Here is a 15,178-nt window from a genome sequence, read left to right as displayed (position 1 = left end):
CATCTGGGACAAGGTTTTGGGCTCTGTGGACAGATCCATAGATCCTAAAGTGCCTACCAGGTAGTAGCATAAGGGAATGCTTTAGTCTCCTCATCCACTCTTGTAATAAAGCTCTTTTCCACAAGGTGTTTGTAAAGGATCTAATGAAATTCACAGTAAATAAAAGATTTGGGACCAACCTGGCTTTTAGGAGTCTCTAAACAACTATGGAGGTTTGTATACTGGAATCTGTGGTAGAGAGAATAATCTGTTAGAGAAATACACAGTATTGGTTAGTCTGTTCCATAGAAGGGAGGTTATGCATCTTGTTTGATATATAGGGTTCTAGGCTCCAGAGGACAGAAACAGCATATCTTTCCTCCACACAATTACAGAGTGAGATAGACTTTATCAAATAGGTAGGGTTGGAAACCTCTTTTTTCACACCAGATGAATGTTTCCATAGATTTTTTGGACTGGTGATCAACAAATGCCATGAAGATTTGGAGGCCTCATATCCCAGTGAAAGAAGCAAAGTTACAGGGAAAGTCAGGAGGTAGAGTCACCTGTTCAGGGGCCTGTAAAACCTACATAAAGAAAATGGGCTTAAACAGTGAAGTCCAAGGGACAATACTGCCAGGGAACTGGGAGATTGACTGTTCCTCATTCCCAGCCTCTGGTTCCACTGAGCCTAGCCTCTTTCTGACATGCAGATGACACTGAAACACAATTAAGCAGAAATACAGGCTGGAGAGGCTGAATGCACCAGGGTAGCAGTGGCAACCAGCTGTCAACTCTTATTAACTTCTGCATAAAACATACCTTGAGTGCGGTTTGTTATCAATTACTTGCCGAAAAGAAACAACTGGGGCAAGGCAAGACCGCCGCTCGTATGAATTAGAGTGATTGGTTGATTGATCAGGGCACCTGTTGTAAATCATAACTGCTCCAAACAATCACCAGCCGGTGCTTTAATTTGTAAACAAAATTCATGTCACTGCGGAATTGCTTTCACTGAAGATGAGCATTTGGGTTCCTTTCTAAATGAATTTGTTATTACGTAGGGAAGAATGGAGCCTACTTTAAAGAGTTGAGCAGCTCTTTTAGGCCCAGCTCCCCAGCTCAATGGTATTATTTGTCTGTTCTTGGGCATAGTATCTGATAGGGTCCAGCCTCATTATCCTTTCTAGTTATGACCATAGATCTGGGTCCAATAGGAAAGGAGGAAGGGGTTTCCATTGGAATTACCATTTTATATCACTGCATGGTGATAATCACCGTCAGGCTTCAGCACCAAATGAGATAGGCATTATTATACTCAGGAGACGGATAAGGAAACTGAGGAGGTTCAGACAGAGTCGATCAGCTGTCTAAGGTCACAGAGTTAGCACACGATGGAATAGGATTTGCCTGGTTCCCAGCACAGTCCAAACTCTGGGTTGTTTGATTTCTTGATTTGGGTAGTAAGCAGGACAGTAGCAAATGACACTCATATGTCTACACACGAAGTAAGTTTCCAGAGGAGGTCTGGCTTTGCCGTCTGTTTTTTACAGCACTCTGAACGCACTGCAGCCCCACTGGAACAAACACTTCCTCCCTCAGCTTTCCACTTGGCGTCTGTCCTGTGGCCTCACACAGAGACACATTCTATCAGCCAGTCACCAGGATCGAAACTTGGTCACCTTTAAGGCAATTTTTTCTCTCTTTCTAGTTCCGGTTCCTCCCAAATCGGTGACTTCTCTAATGATGAATAAAGACGGCTTCCTGGGAGGCATGTCTGTCAACACTGGAGAGGTGTTTTGCTCCGTCCCAGGCCGTTTGTCTCTGCTCAGTTCAACTTCGAAGTACAAAGTAACTGTGGGAGAAGTTCAGAGACGGCTGTCGCCTCCTGAATGCCTCAATGCATCTCTCCTCGGCGGAGTCCTCAGAAGGTAACCCTACCACCAAAAACAAAAACAAAAACAAAAAACAAATAAAAATAAACCACCAGTTTTTATTTATTGGACAGTGAGGAGAAGGTTCCAGCAAAACCCAGTCTGCAGTCTGACGCAGTTGCCTAGCAACCGGGTGGCCCGAGCATTGCTTTCGCGCAGCGCTTGTGAGGATCCGCGGCCGCCACGTGCTCACCCACAAACTCTAGTGCCCTTGCACCCAGGCCTGCCCGCGCCGCGCACGTTCTACCGCAGATTTTGCCGCCCTGGGAACCTTTCACTTTCCTGGGCCTGCGCCTGGCGCCTCTCTTCCTCTCACCCCCAGGACATCTCAGGGGGCATTCTCCAGCCTGAGTACAAAGCAAAACTAACACCCCCCCGCCCCCCCAAAAAAAACCCATAAGTTTCATGAAGCAACTCTCTTCATACCTTCAGTGTACTCTTTCTCTTTTATTGCATGTTTTAAATGCAGTTGGCACCCAGTGAAATTGGTCTTTCAACCTGCTGATGCACTGTAACCCAGTTTGATAAACTCTTTTTCTAAATTTGTGACATCCCTCCTTCAATAACACCACCATCAATAATAGCAATAATACCACTTTAGAAGTATTTATAGGTATTCCTGGGAGCCATTCAGGTGCTTCACAGTATTCCACAGCCCAGAGACTGACTCCTCCTCGTGGAAATGGGAGAGAATGTGGCTTTTATCTTAAGATGTAATGCCTCCCTTGAAGTCCCTGCCAATGCCTGAACACTTTGGCAGTGTCCCTGATACGAAAGTGACTTTGTATGAGACAAAACTTTCCAAGATAACCCGTTTTGGGGGTTGACAGTCCTTTTCTTTCCTAAAAGTGACTGTATGAATAGTACAGCAAAAGAGATGACAGTAACTGAGGATTTTTACTTGTACTTTTGTCCATACTTTAGCACATACAAGGAGAATATTGGGAGAAATTAAGGGTGTGACCCAGAAACTGTCATTTTCAATCCTCTTGCTCTGCCCTCCTTTGATTCAGTTTTCAAGTGAGTGCTTTGAGCCTCAGAGTGTGGAAGTTTTCAGTCGCCCCCTGAACATTAAGCCTGTATATATAAACTTGCTGAGATGAAGTAAAATAATCAATATAAAGTGCTTATCACATAACTACACTTCCAAAAGTGTTAGTTTTACTGTTATTATGATCATCACCATTTCTATTTCAGTCTGCTCTCTCCTTTTAACATAACACCATATACAGCAACTCTTGACCCCTTCCTCACAAAGCCCACCTGTTGCAGCAAGCACGCTCTCCTCTCTGAGCCACTTGGCTCTTTCCCTCTTTTTGGCAAGGTTGTGCTTGCCCAGTTTCTGCTCACCTCAGTGACTCCATGGCAAGGAAGGAACATGCACGTGCGTGTGCAGCTTCTACCTTCTCTAGACCCGTAACCTACACCTAATTATTCCCATCTGGTATCTTTTTTTTTCTTTTCTCACAAGATAAAAAAAGAAAACTCAGTTAAAAAATTTCTCTGTATTGCAGAAATTAAGCAAACCTCAGCAAACTATCAGCAAATAACCAAAAGGAAGGGGGAAAAATGTGCTAACCTCAAGTTAAAACCTCTTCAAGCTCCACTGGGCTTTAGATTGCTAAGTCTAAACTTTGTTTCAGGAACACTCTAAGGTTAATCAGAATGTTAATTCTTGCAATTTCAGAGCCAAATCGAAAAATGGGGGGAGATCTTTGCGAGAAAGGCTAGAAAAAATCGGTTTGAATTTACCCGCGGGCAGGCGCAAAGCAGCAAATGTCACGTTACTCACCTCCCTGGTGGAAGGTAAGCAAGACGTGTGGCCATTTCACGAAGTGGCTGAGCTTAACTGTCGGCTGGAGGCTGACATTTTACACATTTCATGATTAACTGGAAATCATTGTGATTGTTGTGCTCTTATGAGCTGGATGTCAAGCGGCTGCTTGAGAGAGGTTCAAAGGTCCTTTTACTTAGAGGAAGCCAGCAGTTGTAGACAGGGCAAGGGAAGTATATGAGATTTCCTGTGCTCTGAAGAGTGCTCAGGTCCAGCCTCCAAGCCAAAGCAGGGGTCACTCCTGCTGCCACGTGCAGGACATCCTCTATGTGAACTCTTGCAAGAGTAACTCTTTAAGCAATAATTCATTCTATACCCCTTCACCTTGCCAGATTTGAATTGTCAGTAGTAGAAAACACATTGCATTCATGACCCCTAATGGTTATTTTAAAACTTTTGTCACTCCTAGGGCCAAATCTGCAGATTACCTGGGACATGTTGTTATTGAAATATTGATAGCTTAGTAAGGCCAATGATAGCTAGGGGAAGACTGGGGAGGAGGGGTGAAGAAATATGTAGGGGAGTCCGGTATTATCTTCAATGTAGATTCATCAATTGTGAATTAAAGGGTGATAATTGCAATAAGCACCTTACAATTTACTCACCAGTTTGGGTTTGGGGATGATATTTGTGGTATGTAATAAACAAAATCATCTACACAGTCTAGAACAAGAAGATCTGCAGTTGAATTTGTGGGAAATAATATGAAGTACAGTCAGATGGTCCTAATAGAGGAAGATGCAGAATTTTCTCTAGCATCTAGCTTGTAGGTCTTGTGTTTTAATTCCATTTGTATGGGTGTAATATTATGATGCTCCTGTAGAGAGTTGGTTTTAGAAGATGGAACATTAAAATATTTAAGCAGCAATCATTAATCATCACAGTTACAGGCCTTATACTTGGCCATTTTTAAGGCAAAGTTGCTTGGCCCGAACCCCCTCCAGAGGCAAGAATCACTGAAATTTCCAGACCACACTTACTAGTGGTTGACTCTCGGCCTGGAAGTTTCACATTTTACCCTTCAGGGAATTGCTAATATCATAGTCCTCATTTTGAAAAGCAATCAAGGTAACCTTAGCTCAAGACAGGAATTTTAGTGGAGAAGGGAGGAAACTGGAAACGCCACTAAAATTCCAATATTTGTTTGGCAGTTTTTGGTTTTGTGACTCCTTGTAAGCACCATGCCTGAAGTCTTTTGTTGTTATGATAATAATGATTAAAAAGTAAGTCATCCTCCTTAAAAATAATGTAGCTATGGGGTATTTCAACATATCTGTTTTTCATGTATGGGGTCTTTCCTTGAACACCAAAAGGCTGTGTTTAAAGGGTAATAATGCTTTACTTGAAAGGGGCTTTCACATAAACTGAGTAATACCTTAGATACCCCAGTTTTCTGTAACTACTGTGTCATCTTTGTGCAGTGAAAAGTCCTGAAGTAGGAGGATGATGACAGGAACCTCTGAAGGGGACAAACCTGAAACTTGACTAGCAGGAAAAGTGACAAGGAGAATTATTATTTCATTGCAGATAGAAATACTCTTTCCATATACATTTTACATATAGTCTTTAATATATGTGGACATATATATACATGGGCTTGTTTTTATATATTTGTTGGAATACAATTGTATCAAGATGATGGTGACTTTTAAATTTTATTTAAAGCAAGTGTGACAGGTGCTTTAAAAAGAAAGAGGAATCTGGTTTACATGTCCAGCCAAATGTCCAAATTCAATTATAAGGTGGCTCTTGACAAAAAGATTAGGGTGTAGGAGACCCCGTAGCTATTCAGGCGATGTCTAGCTAGGACTTGGCTCAGGGAAAGGCAGGAAAGAGAGACAGGAGCAAAGTTGGTCCCACCAGTTTTAATTATATCATTTTTCCTTTAGGCATCTCTCACCTTTGCTTTTGGCTCCAACAGCTGGCCTTCTCTGGAAATACTAACAAAGCTGACAAGGGAATGCCTCCTGCCCTGGGATATTTAGGGCCTGGGTGCTGATTATTACCTTTACTGCTGTCTTTTTCAGGAGAAGCTGTTCACTTAGCTCGGGATTTTGGGTACATTTGCGAAACGGAGTTTCCCGCCAAAGCCGTCTCTGAGTATTTGAACCGGCAGCACACAGACCCGAGTGACCTGCACTCCCGAAAGAATATGCTGTTGGCCACCAAGTGAGTTTATTAGACTCTAGGCCCTCATCTCACTCCCAGCTGGCTAGGCCGCCCGACTTTGGAGTAGGTGATGGGGAGGGGCAGAGAAAGAATCCAGAGAGTTGTCTAGGAGTAGCATTTGCAGCCTCTGGCAAGCAAGGTGGGCAGAGTTGATGGGCTACAGGTTTGTCTCAGGTGTCCTCTCTGGGGAAAATGGCTTTGTTAATCCGAATCCAGGCTTCTTACAATTCTCTTCTATCACTCTGGGGATGTCAGGCAGATCTTTTCTGAGTTCTTGTTCCAGCTCTTCCCTGGATCCCAAGGTGCATATTTCTGCCTGGGTTTCACATCTATCTCTCTGTCGTAGCCACATAGCCATGTGGGCTCGCTCAGGGTGTCTATAAAACCCACGTGTACCCTTCTCTACCCACAGCTCTAATTACTCCGTTTCCAACGTTGCTGTTTGTCATCTTCCACAGACTTGTAAAATTTACTACAACTCCAGAGGGGAAAATAGTAAATCTCTGGCTAAATTTAGGTCTAGAGCTCATTTGAACTTTTACAGTGGGTTTTCTATTTATTTGATTTACTCCTGTCTTTGGCTTCAGTGTCATATTGTTGGTGTTTTATGGCCGGCTCAGGCCTGCAGTGGGCGGCGCTGCGTGCGCCCGCACGTTTCTCTTGCAGGCGCGGCCCAAACAGCGGCGCTCATTTATTTAGTGCTGGAGGACGCGGTTTGTCCCGTTGACAGCGTAATTTAAAGAAATATATGGAAGGCTGAAAAATCATTTGCTCAAATTTGTCCAGATGTTTTTGAGACGTGATTGGAATTTGATTGCCCCTTTCCGCAGGGTCAAAAAATATTAATGTCCCAGAACTTTAATTGCTTACAGACCCTGGTTTGGGCTTTGAAGATTTAAAATGTTTGACTCTAAGCATTTGTTCTCCTCAGTTCAGAATATCTTTTTTGGCACTTTGGTAATAGGTACAAACTTGAGGAAAGACTTTACCCATCTCTCCCAATGATCAAAACCTGGCATCCACCCTCTTTCTTGAAGGTTTTCATCTGCTGTATCCACCAGCAGTATAATAGATATTTGTCAGTAGATTGCCCTCCTACCCCTTGCACTGGTGTCTGGTGAGGCGCAGGGTGAGGGTGGGGGTGGGGGATCAGTTGTGCTTTATAAAAGAGGAAGGGTACTTTAGGGAAAAAAATAAAACCAAAGTGTATAAATCAGATAGGACAGATAGGACCCACAAATGACTCTCATTTCTCTAAAGTATGCATCTAACTACTCCCTGTCCAAGCACTGTGGCTTCTCTTAGACCAGCACTTCTGAACCTAGGGTATCAGAATCAGCTGGTGAGCTTTTTCAAGACATTTCTGTATGGGGCTATCCTCAAATCTTCTAAATTGGAATTACTGGAGGTGGGGGCCTGGGAGTGTGTGTTTGAACCCCACAGGTGTTTCTAAGGTGTACCTCTTAAGAGCTTAAAAACTGCCCCACTTTGGTCAGAACGCTTATCTATTTCTTCCTGGTTGTGAGGATGTATGTGTGTATTTCAAAGGGAGAATCGAGGGTGCCTGTTAGTGTTCTCTATCCACCCACCTTAAAACCAGCAACTGTTTAGCTGCTGTGACTGGATGGTATTCCTCATCAGATTTAGCCACTATCCCAAAGTGGCAGCACCCTAGGAAAGGATGCCCCAGGGTTCTTCGAGTCCAATCACCTGCCCTGTTTACCTGTTGGTTAGGCCAGGTGTGGCCAGGTATCTGTCAGTCAGGCCAACCTATTGTGGGTCTAGGACTGGAGTGCTGTAGGTTTGTTTTTTTTTCTAAACCCCACAGACCCATAGGCTGGGTACAGGCAGGTGGACATGAGGAATCTGCCCATCTGTGAAAAGCTGTGGCCTTTGGGATGCTGTGTGTCTGCCTGCCAGCCATTTGACCTTTAGGGCTAAAACCATCCCATCCAGCTCCTATATTAAAATTTCTCAAATAAGCTCAATCCATAGGTAGGCACACAGGATTTCTAAGGCTGAGAGATTCCTCTAAATTGTAGGTGGCTTGAGGAAATAAAAACCTTCAACAAATAAAAATCTATCCTCCCTAGTGTCTTAACAGCCTACCTTTAGGTTTTATTTATACTATATGGGATCCTTTTATATTGACAACAGTCTGGTTATACAAAGATTTTCAGTACCCTACACTTAGAAGAAAGAAAGGGAGGAAAAGCACAAACTATCTCCCTCCCCCAATGCTGCAGGTAAACAGGTTTTTGCTTTGAATGGAATCAGCATTCTCTAGAATAAACAGTTTCTTGCCCTGAGCCATGGAAGGCTCCAGCAATCTGCTTCAGTGCCAGGGATAGGCTTGTGGCCGAGGGGCCTAAATCTTTCAGGGCTTTTTGCTCCTGATCACCAAGAGGTTGGAGAGGTGGGAGGGACGCGGGGGAAATAGCTCAAAAGAAATGCCAGGTAAGAGCTCAACATTATGAAGTATTCAAAATCAACCGCTAAAGCCTAGCGAATATTCCAAAGCAGAGTCCACGCGGTCCTGGAATGGAGGGGAAAAAGGCTGAAGTCGGGGGAAGGCAGGGCTTTGGGGTGGAAGGGGTGCATTACCTCCCCACCCCCGCTTTCCTTTCAGTCCCAGCTGCTCGAGAAGGGAGAGCGCTGGGAAAGGAAACAGAGCGGAATCGCCCACATTAGCCTCGCTCTTCGGTGACCCGGCGCCTCTGGGCTTGTGTGAGCGTCTCCTTTCTAATGCCAATGACAACGACACTGAGGGTGATTTTCTGTGCCTCGCCCACCCCTTTGCAGGCAACTTTGTAAAGAATTTACGGATCTACTGGCGCAGGACCGGACACCGATCGGGAACAGCCGACCCAGCCCCATCCTGGAGCCGGGGATCCAGAGCTGCCTCACGCACTTCAGCCTCATCACGCACGGCTTCGGCGCCCCGGCCATTTGCGCCGCGCTCACGGCCCTGCAGAACTATCTCACCGAGGCGCTCAAAGGCATGGACAAGATGTTCTTGAACAACAGCACCACTAACAGGCACACGTCTGGGGAAGGCCCAGGTAGTAAAACTGGCGACAAGGAGGAGAAACACAGGAAATGAAAAATTTTTAAAAACAGAAGGAAAAATGTTTTAAATACAAAAGGAAAAATAGACAAAAATTTAATTTTAGCTTTAAAATATTGGATTGGCTTTGGAAGAATTATATTAGGTAGAACACACATACAATCAAAATTTAAAAAAAAGCTAAATACCTTAAAAAAAAAACTGAGGCATACAACGGAGCAACAATATCGGTTCTCAGTGTCTATTTCAAGATACACTTGGAGACAACCGTCCGGATTTTCCACTTCGGTTCTTTCGAGTTTAGTAATACTGATAATAAAAGAAAACCATGATTTCCCCTTCCCTTTGGAAAATAAACGTAAGACTAAACATGAGAAAAACGCTAACTTATTGGAAGAAAATCGGAGAAACGTTGGTGTCAATGCTTTGAGAGCTGGTTGACTGAGACGCACGAACTTTTTAATTTTAAATATATTTTTAGGAAACTCTCTCGCAGTCCCCGCCCTCCATCTCACCTCACCCGTCTCCCAGCCACCCTTTTCCATGTTACCCTCCCTTCCTCAGATTGTTACGGGAATCTTCTGGGATGAAAATGAGTGTGGTTGGCCCTTTTGCGTTGTTTCAGTCCTCTCGGTACCCCCCCGCCCAGCCCTGCGATCTTAACTCACCGGGACCGGCTCCCCGGCCGCTTGCATAATTAGGGAGGGCGAGGGCGGGGCGGGAGGCCTGCGGAGACCAGGCAGAGGCTGCAGTTTTTCGTGCCGGCCGACAGAGCAGGTTCTGGAGGCTGAGGAAAATCCGGACCAATAAGTTGATTCAGACTCATCATCAGTTCCTTTCAGAAATGTTACTAGCTCCCAGCCTTGCCAGCATCTGCATAGAGAGAATCTCACATTTATTATATTTGTGTCATATACTAATTTTATGAACTATAGTAAACATACACACACACACACACACACACAATATGAATACGTTGATTAGTATGTAATTCCTTCGGAGGGGTATGTACCATTTCATTCTCTTCTGTTTTCCAAAGCTTTGCCCGCATGGTTTATGAGCTTCTTCAAAGAGGACTTGGGCTTCCTACACAATCTATAAGGTACAGAGAAAAAAAAATCCGATCCCTTTTTAATCAAAGCCTGTGTGTCAGAATTCTGCAGGTGCACTTCTTTAAAGAAGCTCAAAGGGAATAATTTAGAAAGTGGCCAATATGATGGAAGCAGCTTTGAATCTACATGCTAACATTCCTCAACACTCCAATTCCGGTGGAGGTGGCAGGGGAGGGGGTCTGCAAAATGAATTTTAAGGGAAAAGAGTAACGATTCTTAGATCCCTATATTCTAATAGTATTGCCCTGCATTTAAAATTGATTTGATTTCCCTGGGTTCTTTGGTGATTGCTGTTTAAGCGAGGAAAGAAGCAGCTTTACGAGTGGACGTGGGGAGGAGGGCGGCACAAGCGCCCACATTTCTGTAACAATTGCTTTCTTAAAAGATGCTTTATGAATGAGGCATTTTTCCCTCCCAGACGTGCGCTTGTTTTGGCATATAATGGCAAAATAATGCAAAGTGAAGGGAGATGTATTTCAGCTTTGATTTTTACCGTCTGGATACATTGGGACTATTCCCAGTGGATAAAGTTTCATGCATTTAATATTTCTCACTTCTGGCAGCCCAGCTCCTTTCTTGGGCTCCGTCATTGCATTATCATGAAATAAGATCTGGAATCCATTGTCTGCACCTCCGCAAAAGCAGTGAGAAATTATCCCAGGATAGGGGTGAATGAGAGAGGTCTCTAAATATAGTGTAGATACACTCACCTATTTAACAAAGTAGACAAGATCTTTGCAATACCCCTTAAAGATAACGATATAGATGTTGTTCTGCAGGATTTATAGTTAGGACCCACTCAATTCGCCAGGACTCCCGGTTTTGCGCCCCTCCCGGTTTGCCTTGGTGGGGGTGGGGACTGGGGGGGTGGGGATTGGGTTGGGGTTTTAGGAACCTGCTCAGAGCTTTGCCCATTTTTATTGAAAGAGGAAGGGGAAGTTAGGAAGCTGGTCTCAGGTCACCAAAAGGGCCCAAGCAATTGTTAGGGCCACACTGCAGCCCATCTCCAACCCCTAGCTTCGTTTAGCACTTCTGATCTTCAGGGCCCAGCCCTAGAACTGTTGAGAGGAATACAATGGCCAAGAACTAAACGTTATGGAGAGTGTAGTCACTCTCTTTTCCCAGCTCAGAGGCCTGCGCCTTCGTCCGAGAGCCTGGCCGATCGCATTAGATGTGTTCTGATTGCCCAAGGCCAGGAGAGACCACACTGAAAACGATCGTCTCCTTTCCTTGCAGGGCAACGCGCCCCACGCGTGTGACGTGCGAGAGACGCGATGGACGCGCCTTGCTCTTACTGTGCAGGTCCTGAGAGCGTGTGGGCCACAGGCGCCCAGTCGTGTTGAGGACATAGAATCAGCCTCTGGAGGGGCTGCCGACTGCGCGGGCCCTTCCCGCTCTCGGTTTCACCCTAAGGGCTAAGGCGACCGAGAAAACCCCATTCTCCAGTAGGTAATGGGGCGGCGCCCGGTGGGCTGCAGGTGGGGAGGGCTCCCAGCGCTGCCAGCGGCCACCCCGGGCGCCTGCTCCTGGAGGGAGAGTGGCCTAGAAATATCCAAGGAATCCGAAGCTTCCCCTCCTCCACCTCTGCCAGTACGGAAACACCCCACCTTCACAATCCTAAAGTGGGGAGATGGGATGGGAATTGTCTTACTTGGCAAAGCAGGGTACCTTCGTTGCCAGACGCTCTCATTTGTGTGTTCCTCCTTGCTCCAGCGAGATAGAACCTTTTGCGCCCCCAACTCCGTTTCGTGGAGTGAGCCCACTACCCCTTCTCCCTCCCTCACTTCTCCTTTCATGTAGGACCCCTGCCCCCTTGCTTTCCTTAGCCAGGCCCGCTACCTTTATCTGATAATTGAGTTATTAAAAGATTTGGTTTCCTTGGGCCTATAAATCAATAAACAGTAGGATTAACGCAATAGTTTGCCTTTTAAATCAAGGGAAACGTTTAATGCAAGCCCCTTTGAGCTTTGTTTTCAAACCAAACAGGTGAGTTGCAGCTCTCCCCCCTGGCCCCTGCACTCTTCAGACATTTGGTCCCTGCCCACTCCTAAACGCTCTGTCCCAAAACAAAATAGCTAAAGACAGGAGGAGTCAGGATGTGGCAGTGCTGCCTTCACACTTTCCACTTCGCAAGTTCTTTTAAAGGTTCCAAAGATCTCCAGACCATTCTCTGCCTAACCCTGCCACCTCCTGCACGTACTGTAGGTCTCTGGGGAGCAAGAAATGTCCTGTTTGGGTGAGGGTTCCGTCATCTAAAAAGATCTTTAACTTCTCCCCCAAAGTGGGAAGGTAACTTTCTCCCCCCTTTCCCCACCACCTTCACTCCTACACCCCCAATTACCTTGCATTTTCTTTCCTTCTTTCTGGCCTCCACACCCATCGCTTCCTCCACTCCCACTTAAAGAACCGAAGAGGCTTTCAAAGACCTGGCTGCTTTGTTTTCTTTGGCCAAGGAAACCACTTTCTCTCAAGCAATTATTTCATATCCTATGAAAACTTTGGCCGAATGGAAAACTCGAAACCTCGAGCTTATCTACACACTGTTCCTCTGCTACAATGCGTTCCTAGTTAAGAGTGTTTATAGAGAATTTGTCATCACATCTGATATCCTGTACTTGTAATACATTATGTGGAAAGGAAATAACCTTAAACCATCTGATGTTGCCTCAAGAGCCCAAACGGCGTTTCCCCACCTTTGACGATGTGAAATTACTGGCTTAAAAAAAAAAGTATCTTTTTTTTTTTTTTTTAACGGAATGAACACTATCCTTCTTTAAATGCCAAAATCGACTCCTCTTTTGACTTGGTCTCTAATTCTCTAACATCGTTTTTGCCACACAATCAAGAAATATCAATCTATTGACTCTTCACGAGAAGAGCTCTGGAGGGTATTCATGTTAAGTTTGTATATATTTATTTATGCTTAATTTAATGGGAATGTGTAAATATGGCGAGCAAGTAGTTTGGGATTATTTATCTGTGAATCTATACCTCTGTGAATGGGTGGTTAAAAAACCGCTTGACCCTAGATAGAATCCTATCTGAATTTTTCTGTTCTTTATAAACAAGCTGTTATGGTAATGGGTAGAAATTGGTTTATTGTTCAGTGTTAATCTGATTTACATAAATAAAAAGATTGTTGTGTTTTTGTTGTGTTTTCATCTTCAGTTTCTTAAATGTGGACAATGTTTTTAATTCCACCAACAGAGGAAAAGTATAAGAAGAAGCTTTTTACTTTTTGTCCTCCCCCACCGAAGCACCCACAGCGCTTTCATTACAACAGAAATATAATAAATTTTGCTTCTCAGAAAAATGAACACTTTTTTCACTAGGAAGTGTTTTTGATTTTTTTAAATTCCAAATTTACATTCTTCTCTCCTATTTCTAACCAGATTTGCAATAAAAGCTAATGTAAACTGAATCTTTTGGTTTCTTCTGCCCTTTACAAATCGAGGAGTCAAATTTACTTCTCAGGTAACTAGAGGACTCTGGGTCGCTGTCAGAGGTGATGCTCCCTTCCCACTGTTCATGGGTTGGCATTCTGGCATGGTGTTCTAAGAAGGAGATGGTGCACGGTGCAGGAGAAGTCTTCAGGGCTGGGTGTGGGCTCCTGCACCCCTCAACTTGGGATATGAAGGAGTTAACCCCCATTTCAGGATTGAACCTGACCCTGATCTCATTAGCAGTGCAAGGCCCTCCATAAACTATGGAGGAAAAAGCTCCCTCAATTGAGAAGAGGAAAAAAGTGTACATGTCTTAGGAAGTTGGGGGGCTCCTACATTAGGCTCAGAGGCTGCCTAGAGAAGCCAGAGCTTTTCACACCTGCGTTAATAGGCTTCAGCCGGGCCCTAATGGGCTGCAGTGATCAAACATCGTCTCAATCTGTATTTTATTCCAAGGCTTAGGTGTCTTCCTTGAGGCCAGGAAAGCAAAATCATCCACGATGTTATACAGTTTGGATGAGTCACTGTTCCTTTTTGCGCCTCAAGGTCTTTATCCATAAAAATAAATATGGACCTCTTAAGGTCCTTTACTTCAATATTGCCTATAGTTTAATTATAAAAAGCAGAAACAGCAACCTGTATATGAGTTTAAGGATAATTGGAAACGTTAAATCATGATGATCCCAGATTTATATATGAGTGCTTAGCATATAGTTTGTTTTCAGTTAATAATATACCTCCCATACCAATTTTCTGTTTTTAAACATGAATCTTTTTCAATTGGACTTCCCTATAGGGAAAGGCAGAAGGAACAATGGAATCTGCTCTATGTGAGATTTCCCCCTTCCTGTCCTATTAATTAAAAGCAGGAAGATCACGGCTAGAACTATAAATAGTGGAATCAAAGAAAAGCAAAAATAAAAAAAATGGGGGGGGGGAATAAAAGGAAACAAGGAAGCAGAGAAAACCAAGGGATGTGTTCTTATGAGGACATACATTTATCTAGAAAAAAATAGATATGTTTTATTCTCTGGTTCAATTGTTACATTGAGTGTCCTTTTCCTTTGCTTTACAGAGGATGGGAGTTGGTTACCACTGGGATTATACAAAGCAGGTGGTGGGTAATTTCCATATCCTATGGCAATTTTTCCTGCTCAAGGTTAGCACGAGCCCTTGATAAACCGACCTGCAATCTATTATCCCACAGGTAAGCTCCAGGATACTCCTACCCACCACCGCCACTTGGCAAAGAGAGGGTCTGAAACAATCACCTTTAGTAAGTAAAACCCAAGATTTTGAGGAGCCTGAAAATAACTGAAGGAAAGACCTGCCAAGAAGAACCAAAAAGGGAAAGAAAAGGGGTTGGAAGCTGGAGACAGCCTTGACTAAGACAGCCCTGGGCTGCGTGTCACAGCTCCCCGGCTCCTTTGTTACAGTGTTAGGAGGCTGTAGAGGGAGTAAGGAAAGAGCAGTAGCTAGAACCTCTAGGTCGTTGACCGGCCCAGCGCGGGGATCCTGAGACCGCCAGATCCGGTGGGCGACTTACGGTGCCCCACAACGCACCCGCCGGCCCGTGTTAGCGGGTTAAGGGCTTGATTAAAAATAGTGCTGGAAGGAAGACCCGATTTTTTTTTTATGAA

At 44.4% G+C, this 15,178-nt stretch overlaps 1 protein-coding gene across 3 annotated transcripts in view; it reads left to right on the top strand.

The window, feature by feature from the left end:
- Positions 1–13,243, top strand: part of TFAP2B (transcription factor AP-2 beta) — a 29,142-nt gene extending 15,899 nt beyond the window's left edge. For 2 of the 3 annotated variants that reach the window (XM_003254167.4, XM_003254168.3), the window contains 4 exons: positions 1,691–1,910; positions 3,601–3,719; positions 5,775–5,916; positions 8,719–13,243. In XM_003254167.4, the coding sequence (XP_003254215.2) occupies positions 1,691–1,910; positions 3,601–3,719; positions 5,775–5,916; positions 8,719–9,019 (782 nt within the window). In that variant the 3' untranslated portion in view covers positions 9,020–13,243. The remainder of the gene's footprint in view (positions 1–1,690; positions 1,911–3,600; positions 3,720–5,774; positions 5,917–8,718) is intronic. The other variant, XR_004027957.1, reaches the window with a different exon arrangement.
- The last annotated feature ends 1,935 nt before the right edge of the window (positions 13,244–15,178 follow it).

The sequence above is a fragment of the Nomascus leucogenys genome, chromosome 22a (genome assembly GCF_006542625.1).
Source record: "Nomascus leucogenys isolate Asia chromosome 22a, Asia_NLE_v1, whole genome shotgun sequence".
Lineage (NCBI taxonomy): Eukaryota > Metazoa > Chordata > Mammalia > Primates > Hylobatidae > Nomascus > Nomascus leucogenys.
The sequence above is the reverse complement of the archived record's forward strand: the minus strand, read 5'-3'. Positions and strand labels throughout refer to the sequence as shown.